The sequence below is a fragment of the Myotis daubentonii genome, chromosome 5 (genome assembly GCF_963259705.1).
Source record: "Myotis daubentonii chromosome 5, mMyoDau2.1, whole genome shotgun sequence".
NCBI classification, from domain to species: Eukaryota; Metazoa; Chordata; class Mammalia; order Chiroptera; family Vespertilionidae; genus Myotis; species Myotis daubentonii.
In genome coordinates, this window is record NC_081844.1 from 43,861,660 (window position 1) to 43,887,982 (window position 26,323).

General features: G+C 38.4%; 1 protein-coding gene across 3 annotated transcripts in view; it reads left to right on the plus strand.

Moving 5' to 3' along the window:
* LOC132235397 (probable ATP-dependent RNA helicase DDX60) overlaps window positions 1–26,323 on the plus strand; it is a 96,053-nt gene that overhangs the window by 62,531 nt on the left and 7,199 nt on the right. For all 3 annotated transcript variants that reach the window (XM_059697681.1, XM_059697682.1, XM_059697684.1), the window contains 13 exons: window positions 1,028–1,137; window positions 1,237–1,341; window positions 1,967–2,092; window positions 3,785–3,912; window positions 5,879–6,037; window positions 7,332–7,476; window positions 9,632–9,784; window positions 17,108–17,212; window positions 17,843–18,043; window positions 19,282–19,386; window positions 19,534–19,678; window positions 23,403–23,524; window positions 25,022–25,169. In XM_059697681.1, the coding sequence (XP_059553664.1) occupies window positions 1,028–1,137; window positions 1,237–1,341; window positions 1,967–2,092; window positions 3,785–3,912; window positions 5,879–6,037; window positions 7,332–7,476; window positions 9,632–9,784; window positions 17,108–17,212; window positions 17,843–18,043; window positions 19,282–19,386; window positions 19,534–19,678; window positions 23,403–23,524; window positions 25,022–25,169 (1,752 nt within the window). The remainder of the gene's footprint in view (window positions 1–1,027; window positions 1,138–1,236; window positions 1,342–1,966; window positions 2,093–3,784; window positions 3,913–5,878; window positions 6,038–7,331; window positions 7,477–9,631; window positions 9,785–17,107; window positions 17,213–17,842; window positions 18,044–19,281; window positions 19,387–19,533; window positions 19,679–23,402; window positions 23,525–25,021; window positions 25,170–26,323) is intronic.

Consider the following 26,323-nt stretch of genomic DNA (forward strand, 5'->3'; position numbering starts at 1 on the left):
CCCCAACCCCCTGATCTGCCCTGCCCGGAGTGTGACAGGGGGTGGTGCCCCAACTCCCCTATCGGCCCTACTCTGTGAGTGACAGGGGGGAGCTCCTCAACCCCCTGATCGGCCCTACTCTGTGCATGAGAGGGGGGAGCACCCCAACCCCCTGATCGACCCTGCTCTGTGCGTGACAGGGGGGAGCTCCCCAACCCCCTGATGGGCCCTGCTCTGTGCGTGACAGGGGGCAGCGCCCCAACCCCCTGATTGGCCCTGCTCTGTGCATGACAGGGGGTGGCGCCGCAACCTCCCCATCGACCCTGCCTTGAGTGTGACAGGGGGCGGTGCCCCAACCCCCCAATCGGCCCTACCCTGAGCGTGACTGGGGGTGGCATTGCAACCTCCCAATCCGCCCTGCTCTGTGCATGACAGGGGGCGGTGCCCCAACTCCCCAATTGGCCCTGCTCTGAGCCCGACCAGGGGCTGCACCTAGGGATTGGGCCTGCCCTCTGCCACCCGAGAGCAGGCCTAAGCCAGCAGGTCATTATCTCCCGAGGGGTCCCAGACTGCGAGAGTGCACAGGCCAGGCTGAGGGCCCCCCCTTTCCCCCCGAGTGCACAAATTTTTGTCCACCGGGCCTCTAGTACAATAATAATAGTAATAGTGATATGCAATGTTCCTAATTAGTTGTATGTCTATATATCTATTATTTATGCCAGACCCCATTACACAGGCATGCTTTACAAAAATACATAGATACTGTATAAATTATAAAATCATAAATAAATACCAGGAACCGTCAATGATGATATAATATAATTGAAGACTAAGACCAGGAAGGAAAGTAAAGCACAGATTTGCAGTGTAGATATACTGAATCCTTTTTCAAGGTTCTTCCCAATGCACAGCACTGTTTCTAATGTGCTCCTGGCAATGGTCTCATGCATAGCTCTTCCTAGGCCTGCTTTTAATTGTAAAATCATAATTAGGTTATAGTTTTGAAAGCAAGCAGATTTTAATGATCATTTCAATCCTATACTTACAGTGTGGTACAGAGAGCGATACAATGATCTAGAAAAGTATGTGTGTTCCCTAAAGGATAATGAGTTTATCATTGAACACTATCACCCATGTGCTGCACTTACAGTCAACCATGTAAGTATAAACCACTTTGGAAAATGAGTATGTATCCAGATTCTTAAAAACCTATATATGGAATATAAAATTAATAATTTTGTATTTTATGGTTTTTAGATAAAGAAGTATGGAATCCCTTTAGACCTTGGATTTTCTCCACGGGAAAGCATACTGCTTTATGATGCGATGGTACATGTTTGGCCAGAATGGACAAGAATGAAAGTGTGTGAATATATACTTCTATGGCTGATATCTCTAGTTCTTTGGCTATGACAGCCCATCAATAATAAGCAAATTTATGAATGGGATTTATTCTGGTTTAGATAAAAGCAGCATATTTCCTTGTTAAGAATTTAAACTCCAGAGTCACAGTGCTCTAGAATTGGGCAAATAAGTTAAATTTTCTCTATTATCCCTATTTTCCTTACCAAAAAGATATATCTACTTTGTTGGTTTTTTTTTAAGATTAACTGACTTATTATTTATAAAATGCTTAGAATGCCTTGCCTTGGTAACATATATATTTATTTATATTATATGTTTAATATATATAATGTTTAATATATAATATATCCATATATATTAAACATTTCAGAACTTTTTATTTCTTTTACCTCTACAGTTAATTGAAGTTTAAAAAAAAATTATGTGTTGGTATGTTCTAATGAAAACAGAATAAAATGCAACCATTGCATAGAGAACAGAACTGTTGGCCTACCTGCAGTTATCTTTGTAACTGAATGTGGATGACTGATTGAGAGATTTCCTTTGTAATGGTGGATATGGAAAACTTAAGAAAAAATGATGACTTCATTTTCCTTTGTATTTGTGGTTCTTCATTTACAAGGAGTTAGAACCTGAAGAATTCAGCTGCTTCAAAAATAAAATAGTCATAACGAGGGCAGATGCTAAGAAATATGAAGAGGAACTGAAAAAGGAAATAATTCACTGGAGTCAGCTGGACCCAAGCAAGGTAATTAAAAACATTTAGGATTTCTTTAAATTTAAGATTAATATGAAATGGATCTGACTTTTTCATTTAGGTTCAGAAGAATCACCCATAAAGCTTTCAAGGATTTGAACATGAGTACCCCATTGCCATGCCTTGGTATTCTAGCTTAAATTTAGTTAGCTAGATGTGGAAAAATGCAAAGAATAATTGGGTTCCACATCTTTTCTGAATCTCAAGTTGAGCTATTGCTTTTCATAGAGAATAGGACTTCTTTGATTTCTGATACCAGTGGGTCATTACCCTGATTTTCTTCTCTAATATTTCCCTAAGGAAGACCTTTTGTCTACTTTACATATTTAAATAGGTGAACACCCAGTTTCTTTCAGTTGACAACAACATGGATAGTTAAAATAAATTACAAGTATTATTTAATTTACCTTACTACAATTTCTATTCTTTAACTTTACTTTTTTGTTATGATAAAATCCTCATAATATTTTACTTCCTGAAAATCTACAATATCTCAATGGTACAAGCAGTGACACATGCCATAGTTACCCAGGGCTGACTCACCAGTTAGAAGGAACGGAATATGGTCAAACGCATTTACATATACTGACATGTAATATCAAACAGCCTTGGCTGCTTGGGGCCCAAAGTCATGGTTAAGATGTGATCACTTCATGATCAGCATGCTTCAGGTAATGGAAGCAGAATTTCAATCCACCCACATTTTCTGCATTCTGTTTCCACATGGGAAGGAACCCGTGTTTGGTTTTTGTTTTAAATTTTAATTACATCCAGACTTGGGCAGACTACCTGATCTGCAAGTGTGAAAACCAACTAATGTCAAGAATTGCTATTGTATAGATAAAGGTTGTCAACATTAGCTGCTTATAAAAATGCTGCTTATTAAAATTTCTGATTTGATTGGCTTTGTGTGCTGCAGGGGCAGTGGAACATTAAAACAAAATTCTATGAAATTTCAATGTGCAGACATGGTTGAGAATCTTTGGCCTATCATTGCTATTATCTGGCTTTTAACACACTGGGATATATAGACACCAGCCTAGATCAAACTTAATTTTACTTACTCCTCTTGACTCAACATATTTTAGGAGGTGGCCAATCTCTAAGCTCTAATTAGTTCCATCCAACATACTTTCCATTAGGCACAAGTGATATGTTTCTTTTCCTTAGAGCTTATGACATGCCTCATGGCAATAAGCTGTCATTCATAACATGAAAATCCTCTTCTCATCTATTGTATCTTGTCTGTCAATTTTTGTTAACATTTTACATTCTTTTAACCTAAAATTTTAGTTTTAAACATTTATTTTCCTTAATTTTATGTTAGATATTTTGTTAAAAATATTATTTGTAGACAGTTAGGACTTACTGTGCTCTGTGTTCAACCCTATTAATAACCAACATCAATTTGTAACCATCTCTGCCCCATTCCATAAACACCATGCCATGATATAACATAGATATGATTACAATATTGTAGAAATATGGCATTCAAGTTTTCTCAGATTTTAATTTTATTTGAAAATTTGCATTATTTAGATATAATTTCTAAATTACTCCATGAAAATGCGCTAAGCCTTACCAATTTGATTTTCAGTCTCAAATGCCAGCTGATTGTATCATCTATCTCTTCTTCACAATCACAAGTATTTTGACTTATCTTTTACTTATAATTTTATTCAGGCGAATCAGTTATTCATGTACCTTAAGCCTCAAACTTTTGACAGTGCAGAAGTTGAAAAGCGAAGGATGTTTCCTCATTTTGTGGAAAAACTTAAAGAAATGAATAGACTGCCTGCAATATTTTTTTCGTAAGTAACATTTTCTTAGCCTTATAGTTAATATTGTATGAATTTGAAGAATTTTGAAAACAATCATTGAGGAAGAATATATATAACCTTTGATTCACAATAGTAGAATTTTTGAGAATTCTTTTAATCCTCATTCGAGTATATATTTTTTTATTAATTCTAGAAAGAGAGAGATACATCAATATGAGAGAAAAATCATTGATCAGTTGCATCCCTTATGCTCTCTGATCAGGGATCAAACTGTAACGAGGTATGTGCCCTGACTGGGAATTGAACCCACAACCTTTTTTGGGGGGCACAGTAGACAATGTTCCAACCAACTTAGCCACCTGGCCAGAGCATATTTTGAGAAATTATAACTCTATTTATGTTGAAATCATACTTATAATACCAAGCTGGGTATAGGATGAGAGAAAGGAACACCTCTCATTAGATTATATTTCAAAACCTAATTGTATAGTTTAGTACTGTAGAATTTCTGACCCACCCATCCTTTTTAGAAAAGTTCTATATATCATCAAAGTAAGATAAGGAAAAAAAGGATAGAGTGTGCATTTGCCAAAGAGAGCATGTACAATAACACACACATGCATAACATATACACACATATGACCTTGCGGTATTTTTTTCTGTAGGTTGTTTGCAAAAGTAGTGTCATCTCAACTCTTCACTAAAAAGGAAGACCTTCACTCTGCTAGTTTCCTTTTTCCTATTTTCCCTTAAGAGCATTAAAAAAAAAGTGAGCTGGGGCTTAGTAGCAACATCAAACAATTAGCAATCATGTTTTCATTATACTTAAAATAATGATTTTCCACCCTAGCTGGTGGCTCACTGGATAGAGCATCGGCCTGGGGACTTAAGGGTCCCAGGTTCGATTCCGGTCAAGGGCATGTACCTTGGTTGCAGGCACATCCCCAGTAGGGGGTGTGCAGGAGGCAGCTGATTGATGCTTCTCTCTCATCGATGTTTCTAACTCTCTATCCCTCTCCCTTCCTCTCTGTAAAAAATCAATAAAATATATTTAAAAAAAATAAATAAAATAATGATTTTCCTTTGGAAAATATTTTGTTAGTCTATATGTATGAAATGAGCTTACATTCAGTTCATTTTACTTTGCTCATTGGTGCTAAGTCCAGGGCTCAGGGATGCAGAAGCAATCTGTGACATGACTGCCCTTAAGGAATTGATATCCTTGGAAGAGTGGTTGTATATGACCTTGAAATAGTTAGACTCAATAGTTTAGTGAGTAAGTATACACACAGTTACTCAACATTTCAGAATTCAAGAAATTCTGTAGGTGCTAATAGTGAATATGAGGAGATATTTGTCACCTCTGGAAACATAGGAGAGTAAAACAGTAAATTATTAATTATAAAGTCCGTCCCTCAACAGTATAACATAATATATACATCTTAAATAAATGTGTGATAAAGACATTAGGTGCTTCAAGGTTTAGTGAGAAGAGAAATTAATGGCTAGAGTGGTTAAAGACACTTAAAAATATTTTTATTGATTTCAGAGAGAGGAAAGGAAGGGGGAGAGAGAGAAAGAAACATCAATGATGAGAGAGAATCATTGATCAGTTGCCTCCTACACACCCACAACCGGGCATGTGCTCTGACTGGGAATTGAACCATGACCTCCTGGTTCATAGGTTGATGCTCAACCACTGAGCCACGCCACTACAAAGGGATTAGGTCTCAAAGTGTATATATTCTAGATAAGAGGAAAGTTGAGGAAACCTATATCTAATTTGTTATATTCCATTTGAAACAAAGCAAAATCTACAAAGCAAACAAATTAAAGATAGATTATGAATAAAACTTATATGATTATATGTATAATCTATCTCTCTCATATATGAGATATAGATGTAAGTAATATGAGATGTATCTAATATATATGATACATATAAGATTTATATGAATATGCAATTATTAAAAATTCTCATATATTTTTAATTTAGATTTAACATTCACTCAGTGGAACTTTCAGCTTCACGACTTTTTACACATTTGATAAGCAAACAAATTACACATAACAAACCAAATTCTGAAAGAGAGAAGAAAATTTTGAACAAGAAACTATGGAAAGCAAGAAAATCTCAAAAAAGAAACATTGCTGCGTGAGTATTTTTACTTGAGCTGTGGAATTTTAAATGTTTAATAAAATCATGGGTGTTCAGCTTTTTTTATAAATTCAAACTTGTTTTTATAACATAATAATGTGACTGTTTTTCTCTTTCTATGATACATCGAGTTAATTTAATTATACTTCACTTTTGTGGGGACATCCAAGAGATAATTTCTTTGAATATTTTAGTAATTATGCAATAGTTTATAATAATTTTCTTTATTATATTAGCTTCTTTTTTTAGAAATGCAAGTTATAAATTTGTTTTTTAGAAATTGCAAGCTTGCATATTGCTAAAAATACATTGTTTAAAAAGATACCCATTAGAATATCAACCAGCTAATTAGTCAGAACAAGTTCACTAACACATTTTTCTTTTAACATAACAAAGGGAATATGACTTTTGCATTTTTATGACTTTATTGTCTTAACATAAAGTATATAAACAAATATCTGTATTTTTGTTTCATTATAATGTACAAATTAACCTGAAAAACATGATGTATGAATTTTGTTACATAACTTTGTTTGATAATAGTTACACAAGTCTCACCCTCCTCAGGATTCTTTTCTAGCATTTGTCTTTACCTACTCTTGAGAGAAATAATAACCATAATACAATAAAGTATTCTTTTCTGACTTTCAGATATATTTCTGAGGTGGGGGTGCTCATATAAAATGGGTTTGGATCTTAGAGTAAAATTGCAGGTAGGATGACTGAATCAGGCCTACTCTGATGGCCCAACAGACTGTTGACCCTTTCTCCATATGTCACTTCACCAGAGCAATGACTTGTTGAGAAGTGCTCCAATACATCACTCACGGCTAATTTTGGCACATATTGAAAATCAATTACAGTATGTGTTTAAAAGAAGAGAGTAGCAGATAACATTTTTCTATACTTCTTCAACTATTAAGAATTTGCATTTGTTTGCAGTTAGTAGGATACCTGAATTTTTCCATCATATTTAATGTGAAAAATATTGTTCCACTGGGTATAGAAAATAAATTAAAATTTGGTTGACATAAGATATGGGAGAGGTGCAGGAGGTTTTTCTATTTCATGTTAGATGCATATTAATGCATATGTTTAAAATGTACTTAAATGGTAAGTTGATAAAGACACAATTGAGGTAATTAAGGCCTGATGAATATCCTCTAATAGGGATATTGTATTTTGGGTTTGAATTACCTGGCATTTATATACATAACCTCAAACTTAAAAAAAAATAAAAGAACATGCCATAATCAATATATTTACGCATTTTCCTCTTTTTCATATTCAGTTTTTTTAATTCAGATTCAGGTGCTAGAATACAAAGAATCATTTTATTAGCAGCTGAAATAAAGGAAATTAAAAAAAACCTTAAGAAACATTATGAAATTTCTCCAGACTGTACTTACACTGACCGTACAGTTGTGGATTATCAGGTAAGAGAAAAAAAAAACAAGGGTAATGCAAGTGTGTGTATGGACTTGCTAAGGCTGCTATAACAAAGACCCACAGAGTGAGTGGCTTAAACAACAGAAATTTATTTTCTCCCAGTTCTGGAGAGTAGAGTCTGAGGTCAAGGTGTTGGCAGGGTCACTTCCTTCTGAGGGCTTTGAGGGAAGGATCTGTCCAGGTCTTTCCCCTTGGCTTGCACATGGTCATCTTCTTTCTCTATCTTCATATCATCTTCCTTTTTATGTGCCTGTGTTCAAATTTCCTCTTATTTTAAGGACACTAATCATATTGGATGAGGGCCCACCCCAATTACCTCATTTTAATTGAATTACTTTGTAAAGACTCCATCTCCAAATACAATAACATCTTGAGGTACTGGGGGTGCACAATTTTTGGAGAAGCACAATTTAGTACATAAAAGTGTGTATGATGTCTATACTTTGATATGGAATTTATAAAACACATAACATACTTAATCTAAATCAATCTTGAAACAATGGATGGGAGACTAAAGTTGTAGGCTGGAGAAATTAAGATACTTTGTTTGTGCCCTAGCTGGTTTGGCTCAATGGATAGATTGTCACCCTGTGGACTGAAAGGTCCCAGGTTCGATTCCGGCCTAAGGCACATGCCTGGGTTGCAGGCTTGATCCCCATTAGGGGGCGTGCAGGAGGCAGCCAATCAATGATTCTCTCTTACCATTGATGTTTTGATCTCTTTCTCCCTCTCCTTTCCTCTCTAAAATCAATAAAATATATTTTAAAAAAAGATAATTTGTGTGAGTTTATACAGTTGTTAAAAGCAGCTTGATGATTTGTGCCAAAGTATAACTCCAATATTTATGAAACTGTCTTTATTAATTGAAGTTAATTATAACTATTCCTTTATGTAGACAGATATATAAATAGCCAATGTAAAAATATTTTCTCTCAGTTATAGGCTTAAGCAACAACTTGCTAAAAGAACCTCAAAATCACATTTGTCTGTCTTCTGAAAAATTTTCCTTGTCAGTTTTTATCTACCTTGTACCTAGTTCTTCAAACTTGAAACTGGGGAGTTCTGATTGCCTTATACTTCTCCCTGATGCCACAGCTCATTCAGAAATGCTAAGCAATGGTTGCTCATAAAATGCTTGCTCGTTGACCTTATTGTTCATGTAATAGTTAGAGAAATATGGTTATTACTTATTTATGGCTTGTGCAATAATTGGGAGGGGGAGAAAGAGAGGCAGAATGAGAGTAAAGAGGTGAAAAAGAGAAAAGAAAAAAAGAAAAGAGAGAAACAATAACAGTGACTAGGAAAGAGAGACAAAGAGAAGAGAGAGATACAATAACAGTGACTGACAGAGATGGACAAAGAAATGTACAGAAATAGAGAGTTTCAGAGAGAGAGGGAATGGAGAAAAGGTTAGAAGCAGAGGGAGAGAAACAGGGAAGGATTGGGGGTGGGGGGAGGAAAGTGACAGACACAAAGATAACAGAGAAAAGATAAACTGGAAGACATGAAGAAAGAAAGAAGAGAGAGAACAATAAATACTGGTCAGACATGACTGGAGGTGATAATAAAAAAGAAACCCAGCAAGTTAGAGTTGAATTAACAGCAAAAATAAAATAAAACTGAGGTGGTAGCAAGTCAGACTAAGCTGAGAATTTTGGGGGGTACTAGCATCAGGGCACTCTGGTCCCTCACCCACCTCTTATCCTGTCCCTTCAGTGTGTCTTCATTGTCCCAGGGTGAGCTGGCGCCCTTAGTTCAGTCCATTATAGCTATAACCAGTGATTAAGCAGTTGGGATCATGGCTAGGCCTTGACCACCCAGTGGGTATGGGGAAGAAAATGGGTACATGTTCCTGATGAAGAAATGGATGAAGAAAGGATCACTACATATAAGGTTGGGTTGCATTTGCTTGTGTCAGAAAGATATGGAGCTTTGAATGTCCGGTACTGTGAAACCACTCTACTAAAATATAAAGCCTATTTAAATAGGCTTTGGGTTCTGGCCTTAAACATACTATTGTTTAAAGTGTGTCCAACTCTGAATTTATCTCTAAAAAAATCTTTTTAGACATGACATCATTGTTAAGTTGAAGGATCAATGCTTTCATTTGACACTACAGACTCTTTGTTTGGGGTATTTCAGACTTTAGCAAAGATCCTACGCAGACTGAGAGGAACAAGACAATGCTACAAACTACACGGTTTTTTAAAGCGGGGCATTGGATATCACCACGGGTCGATGGAAATCAGACAAAGACAAGTTGTAGAGATGCTTTTCAGACTGAAGCACCTCAAGGTTGGTGAACTTTGAGGATAACTTTCCTAAAAACAGTGCCTTCGTTCTTTCGGCCTGAGTAGGATAGTCACTCTATCTCCCTCCTCATAACCACTCCACTGCAAGGGATATGTTGCTAACATTTTAGCATATTCTATTCCATCCTTTTAAATACATTTTACATAGTTAATGAATAATATATATGCAATTAGGGATCCTGTCTACTTTGCTAATCCTTACTAATAAAAGCCTAAGTGTTCGTCATGCTGTGATGCCCTCACGCCACCACAAGATGGCTGCACGCACAGCGGGCATACGCAAGTGGCTGGGGCTGGGCTTGGGCTTGATGCTGTGTGTGCAGCACGGAGCCTGCCTGGGAGTCCTGCCTCCACGAGGCAAGGCCTGCCAGCTCCGTGCAGCGAGGCCTGCCTGGGGTCCGGTGAGGTCTGCCTGGGGGTTACCTGGCTCCGCACACCGAGGCCTGCCTGAGGGTCCTGCCTCTTCCCGCCTCCATGCAGCGAGGCCTGCCTTGGGTCCTGGGGGTCCCGCCCCCCAGCTCTGCACCCCCCAGCTCTGGCCTACCTCTTTGGGGCAATCCATCAAGGAGCCCCGGATGGGTGGGTAGGTCCTACCTCTTTGGGGCGATCGATTGTGGGGCTCCTACACTGTGACAGGGCACAGGCCAGGCTGGGGGACCCCCCTCCCTAGTGCACAAATTTTGTGCACCGGGCCTCTAGTAGTATGTAATTAAGTTTATTATTAATTAGCATTACATAATAAATATTATATCAGTGCATCATAATATACATATATACTTCATTTAAACATTCTAATGTTGAAATTGTTGTTTATAAACATATATCATCATTTCCAATTGTTGATGGGATCAGCTGATTCTGCAAAGTGAAATCACTGTTTTGAAGAGCAAAAGTGATTTTCAGGTTTTAGAAATACATTGCTAAATTTCTTTCCAGAATGACTGCATTTGTTTACTTAACCTTGACAATTTTGAGTGTTATGGCTAAAAAAATTTCACTTATTAACATCTTGCATTAGTATGGTGCATCTATAATAATAAAAGTGTAATATGCTAATTAGACCTGATATCATTCTGGACGTCATTCTGGATGTCCTTTCTGATGAAGCTGGGGCCAGAGGGAAGCCAGTGCCCGCAGCCAGGGGAAGGAAGGCCTACTCATGCAAGATTTTCATGCATTGGGCCTCTAGTTTGTTATAATTAAATAATATTGACAAATTTTTATAAACTAAAGGCTATTCTTTATTCAGACTTCCTCAGTTATTCCTGCAATGTCCTTTTTCAGTTCCACAATTGCAACCAAGATGAAACATTTTGCTTGTCAGACCTCTTTAGGCTTTCTTGGATGTGACACCTTCTCAGATATACTAGTACCTTGTTTTTAAAGATCTTGATGTTTGTAAGGATAATTGATCAGATTATTTTGTAGAATATTACTCAGTTGGGATTTCTCTGATGTGTTTCTCATGATCACATGGGATCTTATGGGTTTCTTGAAGGAAGACCACAGAAGTAATGTGTCATTCTCATCATATTATCTCAGGGTTATAGATTATGGACATGACATCACTATGGATGTTAATCTTTAGCACCTGGCTGAGATCATATTTGTTAGACTTTTCCACTATAAAGTAACCTTTTAATCTCCCTTCCCATACTGCCCTCCTTGGAAGGAAATCACTGTGCATAGCCCATGCATAAGGAGTAGGTAGTAGGTAGTTTAGTTATACTTTACCTCCTTGTAGTTGAAGTATCTACATAAATTATTTTGAATTCTTCTGTATAAGAGCTGTGTCCCTTCTCTCTCTCATTTATTTATGTATCCAACATATATTTATATCAATATGGACACATGGCTATTTATTTTCTGCTTTGGATTATAATTCAATGCTACTTTACTTTTTTCTTGTTTGAATTGTTCCAATTTTGGCAATTGAGAGCTCTTTTACTTGCTTCCTGTAACCCTTTGGCATGCTTCCCTCATTGTGAGTTGTTTGTTTTTGAACACTTCCTTACATTCTGGCAAAGTAAGATGGTCAGCCCCAGTCTTGGGATAAGTCATGTCTCCAAAGAGGCCAATTTCTTTTAGAGGAGCCTGAGAAACTGTTACAACCAAGAAGAGTTAAAGGGGACATGCCTATCAAATGTAATGTGGAGCCCTGGGTAGATACATAAAAAGGACATTAGGTAAAAACTAAGAAAATCTGGAAAAAGTATGAACTTTAGTTAATAATAATGTATAGGACCAATTTAAGATGTTAATTGTAGGGAAAACTGGGTACACAGAGTATAGGAACTCTGTATTATCTTTATAAATTTCTTCAAATCTAAAAGCGTTCTAAAAATAAAGTTTATTTAGCAATATATTCTATACATGCATTAAAATGTGTTCTGTAGGTACTGATTTCAGTGGTCTGGGAGGCTTGTTAATTTAAATTTGTATTACTGGTAATTTTTTACTTTCTATCAGTTATTGAAAGTAGAATTATTGAGAATAGAAAGTGTTAATGTAAATTTTTGTTTCTCTTTGAAGTTCTGCTAGTTTTACTTTTTTGTTTTAATATGTTCTATATTCTATAAGAAAATGGCCTTAAGGATAAAGCACATTAAAAGCACTCTGAGAAAATAGAGTACTATAACAGAGTGACATTTGATTTGTAAAAATGAAGCCAGGCCAGTGTTGTTCAGTGGTTGTGTTGCTCTGTGAACCAGGAGGTGACAGTTTGATTCTCCATCAGAGCACATGCCTGGGTTGTGTGCTAGATCCACAGTTGGGGTCATGCAGGAGGCAGCTGGTCAATGATTCTCTCTCATCATTGATGTTTCTATCTCTTTCTCCCTTTCCCTTCCCTCTCTGAAATAAATAAAAATATATTTTTTAAAAATCTAAAAAGCAAAATGGAAGCAAGAAATAAATGAAATTTTATCTTCAGAAACTTAAAGCAAGTAACGTCCAACTTAGGGTTTTATACACAACAAAATTATTTTTTCCAGAATAAGGGCAAAGTGGAGAATTTTAGACAAATAAAAACTAAGAGTTTTGCCATTTTGCTTCATCACTTCAAAAAGAAAATTCTAAATTTGGAAAAATGGAAGTAATTTCAGGAAAATGAAAGATGTTTAAAAGTATATAAATGAGTAATCGTAGAAAAACACAAATACAGTGAAGTTAAAACTTTTGTTATCTAAATAAAAATAACACCATGGAATAAAAAAAGAGAAATATATGTTACAATAATGTATATTTTGGAAGTAGAGGTTGTTGTTGTGTGTGTGTTTTTAAGATCTTTTTATTGATTTCAGAGAGGAAGGGAGAGGGAGAGAGAGATAGAAACATCAATGATGAGAGAGAATCATTGATTGGTTGCCTCCTGCATGTCCTCTACTGGGGATGGAGCCCACAACCCAGACATGTACTCTTGATCGTAATTGAACCTGCAACTCTTCAGTCCACAGGCTGACGCTCTATCCACAAACTAGCTAGGGCATGTGGAGGTTGTTTGAGGTAATATCTAAAGGGAGGATAAAATTAATTAATAATTTTGAACTTTGGTAAATACAGATTATATGAATTTTCCAGCACCCATCTAAAGAACAGAAATTGAATGTCCAACATCCAAACCACAGAGGAAAAATAAGTGGCATGAATGAATTAGAACCAAGAAAGCAGAGAAAAAAATTTAAAACACTGTGACTAACCGTATAAAATGGTAGCCAGATCAACAAATATCCTATCTAATAATAGACAAACATGGTAATTGGCCGTACCTTCACTACACCTACCATTAGCTAATCAGTGTGATATGCAAATTAACTGCCAATAAAGATGGCAGCTAATTTGCATACTGCAGGCAGGGTGGGCCAGCGTGAGATGCCATCTGGGCCCCCGTGTGCCGCCTAAGCCCTGCCCCAGCTGGGACCCCCATGTGCGGCCCTAGGCAGTGGGGCTTGGCGGCGCGAATGGGCCACCTAAGCCCTGCCCCCAGCCGGGACCCAGGTCTGTAGCCCTGGGCATCAGGGCTTGGCGGCGCGATCGGCCCGAGGAAGCCCTATTCTTGCAGGAATCCTCCTGCAACAGGCTTCTAGTAACATTTATATTAAACTAGTGTCCTGGTGCATGGATTCATGCACATTGAAAGGAAATTAATTAAAAGAAAGATTTGTGCAGTAATTACATTACTGCAAAAAATTACTTGTCAAAATAGTATATATAATATAGTACTATAAAATTAAAATACAAAATATTTTAATATCACTATTCACCCTTTCTCTATAATAGAAGAGCACGAGTCAACGTTTATTTTTAAATTGCCAGTGTGCATCATATATACTGGGCTGTCGATCGGTCAGATGGTTGGATGGATGGACAGTTGGTCACTTAGACTTTTATATATATACTAGAGGCCTGGTGCACAAAAATTTGTGCACTGGTGGGGGGGGGGTGTCCCTCAGCCCCACTTGTAAACTCTCACAGTCTGGGACCCCTCGGGAGATAACGACCTGCTGGCTTAGGCCCGCTCCCAGGTGGCAGAGGGCAAGCCCAATCCCTAGGTGCCTGCCCCACAGCCCCTGGTCGGGCTCAGAGCAGGGCCGATTGGGGAGTTGGGGCACTGCCCCTGTCATGCACAGAGCAGGGCGGATCAGAAGGTTGCGATGCCACCCTCAGTCACGCTCAGAGTAGGGCCGATTGGGGGATTGGGGCGCCGCCCCCTGTCCACTCAAGGCAGGGTTGATGGGGAGGTTGCGGTGCCACCCCCTGTCATGCACAAAGCAGGGCGGATCAGGGGGGTTGGACCTCCGTACCCTGTCACACACAGAGCAGGGCCGATCAGGGGTTTGGGGAGCTCCGCCCTGTCATGCACAGAGCAGGGCTGATCAGGGGGTTGGGGAGCTCCCCCATGTCATTCACAGAGCAGGGCCGATCAGGAGGTTGTGATGCCACCCTCAGTCACACTCAGGGTAGGGCCAATTGGGGGGTTGGGGTGCCGCCCCCTGTCACACTTAAGGCAGGGTCGATGGGGAGGTTGGGGCGCCGCCCCGTCACCCACAGAGCAGGGCCCATGGGGGGGTTGGGGAGCTCCCCCCTATCAGGCACAGAGCAGGGCTGATCAGGGGGTTGAGGCGCCGCACCCTGTCACACTGCTCCAGGGGCCAGGAGGCCTCACTGCTCCGCTGATCCCTGTGCTGGGAGGCATATAACCCTTTTACTATATAGGATAGAGGCCTGGTGCATGGGTGGGGGCTGGCTGGTTTGCCCTGAAGGGTGTCCTGGATCAAGGTAGGGGTCTTGCTTGGGTGCTTGGCCAGCCTGGATGAGGGGATGATGGTGGTTGTTTGCAGCTGGTCACACCCCCTTCAGGGTGGGGGTCCCCACTAGGGTGCCTGGCCAGTGTGGGTGAGGGGCTGAGGGCCGTTTTCAGGCTGGCGGGTGACTGAAGCTACCAACCTCTCCTTTTTTCCTTTTTTTTTTTTTATTCTTGGATTTATGGCTGTCACTGGAGCTGAGAGCTGGCTTTAGCTGTGAGACCTCGCTGCTGAAAGCAGGTTACTGGGCTTTGTTTACTTTCTGTATTTGAATCTTTGTTGCAACTCCAGCTCTGAGATCCTGGCTGTCTGAAAGCAGGTTTCTGGGGTTTTGTTTAGCTTCTATATTTGTAACAATGTTTATTAGCAGCTCAGAGCCCAGCAGCGGCAGGCGGGGAACTTTGGTTTCCTCCGTCACTGGAGCAAGCAAGCCTCCTGTTCCTGTCAGTAGCCTGGCTGCCAGCCGCCATCTTGGCTGGCAGTTAATTTGCATATCGCCCTGATTAGCCAATGGGAAGGGTAGCTGAGGTATGGCTAATTACCATGTTTTTCTATTATTAGATAGGATAGATAAGCTGATTCATATTAACTTAATGGCTCTAATGAAGAGAAACATTTTTGAAGTTGATTAACAAAATATCCAACTAGGTGTTGATTATATATGACACATTGGGGAAAAAGAATTGAAAGGAAAAAAAATGTAAATGATAACCAAAAGAAAACTAATGTGGCTAGGTTTATCTTAAACAAAATATGTTTTAAGATAAAATCATTACTAGAGGAACAGAATGTTCCACTATTAGAAAGGTATACTAATTTAACATTTTTACATAATCACAGTGTAAAAATATATAAAGAGAAAAGCATAATGGAAATAAAGAAAATATAGAGTTGATAGATAAATAAAATACTGTATAGCCGAACTTATGTGTTGGAACTAAACTAGTACTTAGAGAAAAATGCATAACAAACTGAAAAGATAAGCAAGAAAGAGTATGAGTGACCTCAAGTGGGGTTGGGATAAGATAGAGATAAGAAAAATTCTAGCTGTTAGCTTCAGTTTTTACTAAGCAATGTGAGCCAAAATAGTATTTTTAATTTGAGGTAAGAAAGCAAAATCCCAGGAAATGCCCTTTATTAGTACATCTTAACTCAGTTGGGAATACCATTTCCTACTCAATACACCATCACATCTTCTCCAGAATAATCGAAAAGCTCCTATAAGATCATTCATCTACCATTCATTATCTCCTAAAATTATTTTACAGACTAACCAAAGAATTTTTATAAATATTAATAATATCATGTTACTTCACTTTCTCATAAACTGCTTAAAGTGTTTTTTTGTTTGTTTGTTTTCATCCTTACCCTAGATATGTTTATTGACTTGAGAGAGAGAGGAAGGGAGAGAGAAAAAGAGAAGCATAGATGTGAGAGTGTAACAGTAATAGGTTGCCTTCCATACGTGCCCCAAACGGGGATCCAACCCACAAACTAGGTATGTGCCCTGACTGGGAATAGAACTCACAACTTTTTGGTGCATGAGATGATACTCCAACCAACTGAGCCAACCAATTAGGCCAAGGCTAGAGTGACTTTTTAATCTCGATTTGACCTGGTTCCTGTGCTCTCTGAGTTTATCCCCTACTATTTCCTTAGAAATGTTTTCATGTAAAACTAAAATTCCTTTTACAACTTGGTGCTTTTGTTTATGCAAAAAATTAAAAGCTTACTTGATGGCTGTGATTTTACATCATTTTGCAATTTAAATTCCTAAGTAATTGTAATATTAAGGAAAACATTAATATTCTAAAAGAAAATGTAGCATCTGTATTTTTGGTGACACCTACTTCCCATTGGAGTTTTACTCAAGAAAACTAATTTCACAGGATCTAACCTAGTCAATATTTAAAGACTATGCACACATTTATGTATTCTATGTTAACTTTATTATTATTATTATTATTATTATTATTATTATTATTATTATCCTTTACCTTCAGGTGGTAACAGCTACCTCCACCCTTGCTTTGGGAATTAACATGCCATGTAAATCTGTTGTTTTTATGGAAGATTCTGTTTTTTTGGATGCCTTGAACTTTCGACAGGTATTTATACAACCTTCCTGTGTTACATTTGTGTATTAGGGATTGAGGACATTTATTCAGTAAGCCAAAATAAAACCACACTTATTTTAAAACATTTGGACTAAACACAATGTTTTAAAATGGTTCTGGATATAAGACATTGTATGAGTGTGTTTACTTTTAAAGACATTTTGAACACTTATTGATTAACTAACTAGATTAGTTACCTGAGAATATTCCTGCTTTGATAAATATTATTGAACTCAAACAACAATGATAGAAAGAAGTAACCACATCTTCTGAGAACCCAAAGGTGCTAAGCACTTATAATTATAATTTGAGTATTTACAGTGTTCTCAGTTCAGACTAGTTTCTGGAAATACATTGGTAAAAACGACAGAAATTGCCCCTGCTTTAAAAGTCATGATCTGAAAACAGGCATTTCTTTAAAAAGCAAGCACACTTTGATAATATATTTATAAAGTAAAATAATATATTGAACTTTGCTAAAATTACTATACCAAGCAACAAAGACTCTTTCAAGATATTTGGAAGTTTAATGTTTCATGTGGTATAGGTAAGTTAGATATTAACTATTTATAGAGACAAGGCTTGAAATGATTTAAAAGTGTTATGTGATCATCTCTTTAGATGTCTGGTCGTGCAGGAAGACGTGGAGAAGATCTTATAGGAAATGTGTTCTTCTATGATATTCCATTACCTAAGATAGAAAGGCTCTTAAAATCGAATGTCCCCAAACTGAAGGGTCAATTTCCTTTAAGTATATCCTTGGTTCTCAGACTTATGCTTTTAGTTGCCAAAGCAGATGACAAGGAGGATGCCAAAGCAAAGGTACACTGTTTCATTTTATTTAAATAACTTGAATGAACATAATTATTTAGACTCAATTTTATGTTACATAATTTACATAAGTTGAAGGGAATAAAATATTAATGTGCTGTAAATAAACTCCTGTAACATTTGATTCTACTTTATAAATACCCTAATTCAGTCAAAAAACATGCTTTTAATTTTCATGCTTTCAAACATTTGGAAAATTAAGACCCTGGTTGTCCTGTTATAATTACCCCTGGGTTCTATATATATTAGAAAAGAAACATTTTTTTCTGTAATTATATGCGGTTTAAAAAATTAAAAACAAAAAAAATCAAAAAAATAACTAATGGTTAAAAATGTAAAAGACTGAAACATTCATAATTCTTGGTTTTACATTTTTATACCATACTAGAGGTCCAGTGCACAAATTCATGCACAGGTGTGGTCTGTCTGGTCCACCACGATGGGAGCCCATCAGGCCAGGCCAGCAGTGAGGAGGGGCTGCGGGTGGTTGGCCGGCTGGCCTGCCCCTGATCAGGGTGTTGGGGGCCAATTGGGGGCCTGGCTGGCTGGGTGGGGTTGGGGGAATTGGGACCTGGATCAGGCTGGTTGGGTGCTGCAGTGTATGTCATATCCACCAGTCATTCCAGGGTTGTTCTGGTCATCCCATCATTCTGGTTGCTAGGCTTTTATATAGAGAGATTTAACTTGTCACTTATCATATATTAAAATGATTATTGATTTTTCCCTCAAGATTTTATTCCCATTTTCTATCACACACACATACAATATAAAACATTATTGGATGCCTAATTAAAATAAATAATAATTAGAGTAATATAATAAAGCAATATTCAATGCCTAATTAAAAATATAAAAAACATGCCCTAGCTGGTTTGGCTCAGTGGGTAGGCCTGCAGACTGAAGGGTCGCAGGTTCTATTCTGGTCAAGAGCACATGGCCGGGTTGCAGGCTTGATCCCCAGTAGGGGGTGTGCAGGAGACAGCCGATCAATGATTCTCTCTCATTGATGTTTCTATCTCTCTATCTCCCTCTCCCTTCCTCTCTGAAATCAATAAAAATATATTTAAAATATGTAAAATCATATCATTTATTATAAGTAGTATATAAGTATATATAGCACCCTGTTCTACAATAGGAATGTTTAGTTGTCTTTTGTATATTACATTTGGAAGACACACTATAAAATGTGCTTAATATCTAACTTAATGTTTTTATATATGTATATATAGGTATTGTCAGTTCTCCAATATTCATTGATGTCCTTCAAGCAACCAAAGATCAATTGCATGTTAAAGTTTTATTTTATATATTCTTTGCAATTCTTGGTCAGAGAGGTAAGATTTAAACCTATTTCCACTAAATTAAGGTGTTAGTACATATGTTTAACTCTACTGTATTAAAAGGTACTTTATTAACAACTTATTTGATTGTTATTGCTGAAAACTACAGACCAAGGTTAACATGATAAAATTAATTTCTAGGAATATCTGAATCTAGAATGTATTCCCATTGGTTATTCTGGTCTTGTGTCACATTTGCACTACCATGAACCTGCAAACTTTGTTTTAGTAAGCTTGCTGAAGAAACGTTTATTTCATAAGCTGTGTATTCCAATCAAGATAAAAGGTAAGCAATTATCACTTTCCAAATATTTACTCATTAAATTTGTGCATAGACACACGGAGCACATGTGTAGTTATATATGACCATATATTCCTCAGAATGAATTCACTTTGGAAGGTGTGACTTTCTAACTGTTTTCTCTTAATGTACTTTGAACATTTTTCTTATTTTATGACACTATTTATATGTTTATAAAAGTACTAGAGGCCCGGTGCACAAAAATTTGTGCACTTGGGCGGGGGGGAGTCCCTCAGCCCGGCCTGTGCCCTCTCACAGTCTGGGACCCCTCTGGGGATGTCCACCTGCTGGGTTAGGCCTGCTCCCTGGCGTATTTGGCCTAAGCTGGCAGTAAGACATCCCTCTGGCAGCCCGGGAGCCCTCAGGGGATGTCCACTTGCCAAGGGGGAGCAGGCCTAAGCTGCAGTCAGACATCCTTAGTGCTGCTGAGGAGGCGGGAGAGGCTCCCACCACCACCGCTGTACTGGCAGCCGTCAACCTGGCTTGTGGCTGAGCAGAGCTCCCCCTGTGGGGCAGCTCCTGCATTGAGCTTCTGGCCCAGCCGTGGGCAAACTACAGCCCGCGGGCTGGACCCGGCCCGTTTGAAATGAATAAAACTAAAAAAAAAAAAAAGACCGTACCCTTTTATGTAATGATGTTTACTTTGAATTTATATTAGTTCACACAAACACTCCATCCATGCTTTTGTTCCGGCCCTCCAGTCCAGTTTAAGAACCCATTGTGGCCCTCGAGTCAAAAAGTTTGCCCACACCTGGTCTGGCCCCTGGTGGTCAGTGTGTGTCATAGTGACCAGTCATTCCCAGTCGTTTTGTTGTTAGGGTCAATTTGCATATTACCCTTTTATTATATAGGATAGAGTGGTGCATGGGTGGGAGCCAGCTGGTTTTCCCTGAAGGGTGTCCCGGATCAGGGTGAGGGTCCCACTGGGGTGCCTGGCCAGCCTGGGTGATGGGCTGAGGGCCATTTTCAGGATAGCCACACCCCCTTCAGGGTGGGGGGTCCCCACTGGGGTGCCTGGCCAGCCTGGGTGAGGGGCTGGTGGCTGTTTGCAGGCTGGCCACAGCCCCTTCAGGGTAGGGGTCCCCGCTAGGGTGCCTGGCCAGCCTGGGTGAGGAGCTGATGGCTGTTTGCAGGCTGGCCATGGCCCCCAGCCACCAAGATCCCAGTGAAGGCTGGCTGGAAGCAGGTATCTGGGATTTATTTATCTTCTATGATTGAAACTTTGTTGCCTTTAGCGGAGGCCTGCGGGAAGCTTGATTTCCTCTATCGCTGGGGCAACCAAGCCTCCTGCTTGCTCCAGGTCCATGGCTGCTGGCCGCCATCTTGGTTGGGTTAATTTGCATATAGTTGCTCTGATTGGCTGGTTGGCATGGCTTGGGGCATAGTGAAGTTATGGTCAATTTGCATGTTTCTCTTTATTAGATTAGATTATTAATATATGCATGGTATATTTGTAAAATACTGTAAATATTCTAATGACTATTTAATGTGCTTCAAATTAAAAAAAACCTTAGAATAATAAATTAATCAAGAATTACAAGACATTTTTAATATATATATACATATGTATGTATATATATATTTTGTTTGTTTGTATATATATAGTCTGTTGAAATAAAGTGCAATAATATATGTAAAATAACTAATTTATCCTTCTTATACCTGGCCATTGACATGCAAAACAGGCCTCTTTGTGATATCCTCACATTTAGGTACTAATCATTAGCTATATCATAGTAAAACATATAGCTAACAGTTCAAAATCACATGTAACTGTATGAATATATTGGCATTGCAATATTATCCTCTGTAATTATTTCCTTTTATTAATTGTAACTTATTTTTCCCTTTTCCATAAATTTGACATAGTGAAATTTAATTAGTTATAGACAGAAGTAAAGTGTTCTGTTCTAAATTCAAATGAACTCAAATATATAATTAATATCCTATTGTTGATTTTATTTTCAGTAATTTACTAACTTTTGTTAAAATGACATTAAAAATAATCAAAATATTATATACTTCAGAACTACTAATATATCAAACTATAAATCCTTTAATCCATTATTAATCTATAGTTCTTCATGAAAGAATCATAGAAAATAATAATCACTAAATTTTACTTATTTTATAAATTCTGTGAGTAATGTATCAAAAAGTTAAAGGAATAAAAAAACAACTGAAAGAAATTGCTATAATGTTATCAATATAAACACATCAATTTAAGGTGCTTTTGTTTGTTTGTTTGCTTGCTTGCTTGAAATCTGGGAGCTCATTCTCCATGTTCTGCATTTCTCCAGTAGTTGAGTCAGTTGTGACTTGTTTCCATGTTCCCACATGAGGGGCTATCAGTGTGGGCATGGGACTTTGTTAGCTATGGCGCCCGATTGAAAATTGAAAATCAGACATAGGTTTTCCCTTGAAATTTAGTTGCTAAAATATTGCAGGAATTTGCTCATATGGAAATGTAGGAAACAAATATTTCAGGGAGAGAAATAACAGGAGCATGTCAATAGGTGTAGTTGCGAGCTTTTTTTGTAATGTAATGTGTGCCAAAGGCAGAGTGGGTGTGGTTAACATCTGGCCTCAAATGGCTGATAAGGAATTTGGAAAGCAGCATAAGACCTTCATTTCTTACTAGGTTTTGAAGAGAGGTGGAAAAACTGAGTAGAACAAAGTAGCAAAGGGAGGATTTAAAGCCCATGATGGAGTCCAGGCCAATTCCAGAACTAAAGGCCAAATGGCTGTTCGTTTCTTTGTTTTTTTCCTTCAGCTAAGAATGGATTTAGTGATACCAAGAGTCTTTTAGTAGGAGGTCAATTAGTCTGCATTATTATAAAGTAACACTAGAGGACTGGTGCATGAAAATTCATGCACTGGAGGGAGGGGTCCCTCAACCTGGCCTGCTCCCTCTCACAGTCTGGAGCCCTCAGAGGAGGGAGGCGACCCAGTGATCAAGGGAAGGTGACACCCCCATCACACCTCTACTGCTGCCACTGCCGGCAGTGCAAGCCTTAGTTAGCCCTGGTTACCTGAGCCTCAGGCGGCCCTGAGAGACTGGGCAGCTGCTATCTAAGGCTTGCCTGTGCCTCGGACATCAGCTGGGCAGCCTCCATCTGAGGCTAGCCTGTGCCTCAGGCCAGCCCTGGGCTGCTGGGGAGTGCCCCAGTGAGGCTGAGAGGAATGGGCGCCACCATCTTTGAGGGCGGGGCAGTCAATTAGCATATCCCCTTCTTACTGGCTGTGGGTGCTGCTATCTTTGCGATGGCGTGGGGGCCAATTACCATACTCCCTCTTTATTAGATATAATTATAATTTATTAAAAAATTCACCAAACACGCCCTAACCGGTTTGGCTCAGTGGATAGAGCAACAGCCTGTGGACTAAAGGGTCCCAGGTTTGATTCTGGTCAAGGGCATGTACCTTGGTTGTGGGCACATTCCCAGTAGCGGGTGTGCAGGAGACAGCTGATCGATGTTTCTCTATCATCAATGTTTCTGACTCTCTATACCTCTCCCTTCCTCTCTGTAAAAAATCAATAAAATATATATTTTTTTAAAATCACCAAACATCTGGAAAGTGACTTTTTCAAAGGTGTCTTCCCTTGAAATTTTAAGTTTAGCTGTTAAGAACTGACATCATTATATTTCTAAAATGATGAATTTTGTTCTCTGAAGTTTTGAAAAATCAAACCCCTTATTTTAAACAGGCCAAAAGAGCTTTTCTGAAGAAGTGATGGAAACATTAGTGGTGGTGTTAGCAAATCTTTTTGGAAGACGTTATCTTCCTCCCTGTGTGAAAAACTTTAAAAAGGAATTTTCTCATTCAGTGGTAAGAAAAAATATATAACCATAACCTTGCAATTCAATGTAATATTTTCCCATTATAACATGCAATGCAATCATATTTTCCTATAATAAAATTTTGCTGTCATTGACTAGAGTTAAGTCTTAACCATGTCTCATTCAGTTCTTGGTATAAAGTGACTTCTCAAATGAGGAAAAGATTTAGGTCTTGTTTAAAAAAGGAAAACTTTATTCCTGTTAGATATTTTTAGCAAGTGAATAACATAGAACATTTTATTACACTATAGATAATTTTAATAATTACATTTAATGGTGAAATAATGGCCACAGTAACATTTAATTTGAAACAAGAAGACATGAATGCTCAGTTTAACAGCCATTGGCAATCACTGTCCTGGGAATTCTACTCTTTGCCAAATGACAAGAAAAAATACGATATAATTATGGGAAAGGTGAACATAGTGCACATGAAGTACGGTAAGGTACACACATAGGAGGAGTTGAGGTTTAGTGGCAGATTTTTTGGAGGGAAAACAAAGGACCAGGTACACCATGCCCAATGTCTCATCCATGGCCAGATGTCTCCACTCCTTCTCGCCATGGAAGTCCAGCCTATGGGTCCCCAGGCCCACACTTGCCCCCACCAAGCCCAGGAGGAGGGCCAGGATGCTGAACTGCAGGACATTAATCCTCATCCAAGGCTCCAGTGGTCCAGCATTCCAGCAAATTCTCTGTTCCTGTCGGGTCCACATTTGGTGCTTCCATTTGGCTAAAGGGAAAGAGTGTATGGGTGCGACCAAGATGGGCCTTTGCCTTGGGCTTGGGCAAGAGTAGGCCTCCTTTTAAAATATCCAATCACTTTCTTTTATCTTCTGGGGGCTCTGCTGGGCCCTCCCCATTTCCCGAATCTCCTGGGGTTTTGTGCCCTTATTCTCTCTGATTCTTTTCCCTGATTTTTCCATCCTGGACTCCTCCCATACAAGGTCACCACTGTGCTCCTACTGCACATGCCTCAAAGTTCTGCTTCCTCGTCTGGCTTCTACTGTGCTTGTGCCCAGCAGAGGGATTTCCCCCTAGGGACAAGTGCAAGCCTGTGCACCCAGAGGCTGGAGTTCTTCTACAGGGAGAAGTCACCTGGTCTTGGATGAGACAGTGGACATGGTGTTTATCCCTCCCCCTGTAATCCAGTTGTTCCCGGGGAAGATGGTCTTTCTGCCTGCTTGGGACTTTGGCCAAGGATGTGCCTATCCCTGGGTGTCTGTGAGGCTGTAACTTCCTAGTGGATCAGGCTTAGCCAGTTTAGCTCCCTTCTTTAATACGTAACTCACTATCTACTGTAACAGTAGGATCACAAGGGATTTTAGTTTTTTATTTATACTTTTCTAAATAATAGAATTTAAACTATATCCTCATCCATATTTGTAAATATATTATGACCCTGTGTCTCACAGGCTTTGGTAATCTTCTGCTTTAAAAAAAAAAACACACAGAAAACAACAATAATCAAATTTATTGTTCCTAGGTAATTCTAGATAATCTTCCCAAGAAATTTGCTGCAGTGGTAGAGGAACACAACACCAGAATTCAAGAGTATTTTGGTTCCTTCCTCCTAACAATTTCCAAGTTGGCTGACATGAGAAAAGAATCCCAACTACCTCTCTCAGAAATTGGTAAGATTGTGAATATACATAAAGAGAATGTGAGGTCCATAAAAGAAAATAAATGTAAATATGTTGAGATAAAACTAACTTTACAAAATAAGGACAAAACTATTGCAAAAAGAATGCACAGGAAACTTGCATAATCTTTCAGATCTATGCTGTGGAAATCATATACTGAAATCATATAATTTGGAATTAGCTAAGTCACCATAGATTTGATTTTACTTAAGATATTTCTATATTTTCTGATGTCATTATAAGCTGTTCTAAACTTATTCTAAAACATCTCCTTTCCTATTGATGATATTTTTTAAGTAGGTATTGATGCTATTAACTAGTTAAATTTTCAAATTAGAATTAACTTTGGGAATATAAGAAAAGGAATATTGTCATATTTGTTAGTGGTCATCAGTATGCTCTACTTCCTTGAGTACTAGGTGGGACATTAAATAAATTAAGGCTTTGACCATGTCTTTGAGTAAAGGGTAGAATAAATGAAAAAGAAAATAAAAATATAAGAAAAATTCAGTAATGTATTCCAGATAAAGTAAAGGGTTTGGAAGTAGAGAATATACCCAGGACCCCCAAATGGAAAGAGAGAAGGATTGAGAGATAAGAAGAAAATGGGAAGGTGGCAGAATTCTGTTTTCCAGAAGCATCAGAAAAAAAATAGGATAAAGATAAAGAGGAGCAGTAAGGACTGATTTGGTTTAGTCATATTTCCAGATAGCATGTTATATTGGAATGTAGAGGCTTATGAAGGACAAAGAGAAAATAGTCAGTTAATTCAACCATGGAATGATAAATTAGCTGGTAATGAGTATGGCCTCTCCTCAAAGATATTTGGGTCCTAATCTTGGGAACTTGAGAATATGTTGTGTAGCAAAGGGGAAACTAAGATTTCAGATTGAATTACATTTTTAAAAATATATTCTATTGATTTTTTACAGAGAGGAAGAGAGAGGGATAGAGAGTTAGAAACCTCAATGAGAGAGAAGCATAGATCAGCTGCCTCCTGCACACCCCCTACTGGGGATGTGCCCACAACCAAGGTACATGCCCTTGACCAGAATCGAACCTGGGACCCTTCAGTCCCCAGGCCGACGCTCTATCCAGTAAGCCAAACCAGCCAGGGCTGAATTACATTTTTTTTAATCAGCTGA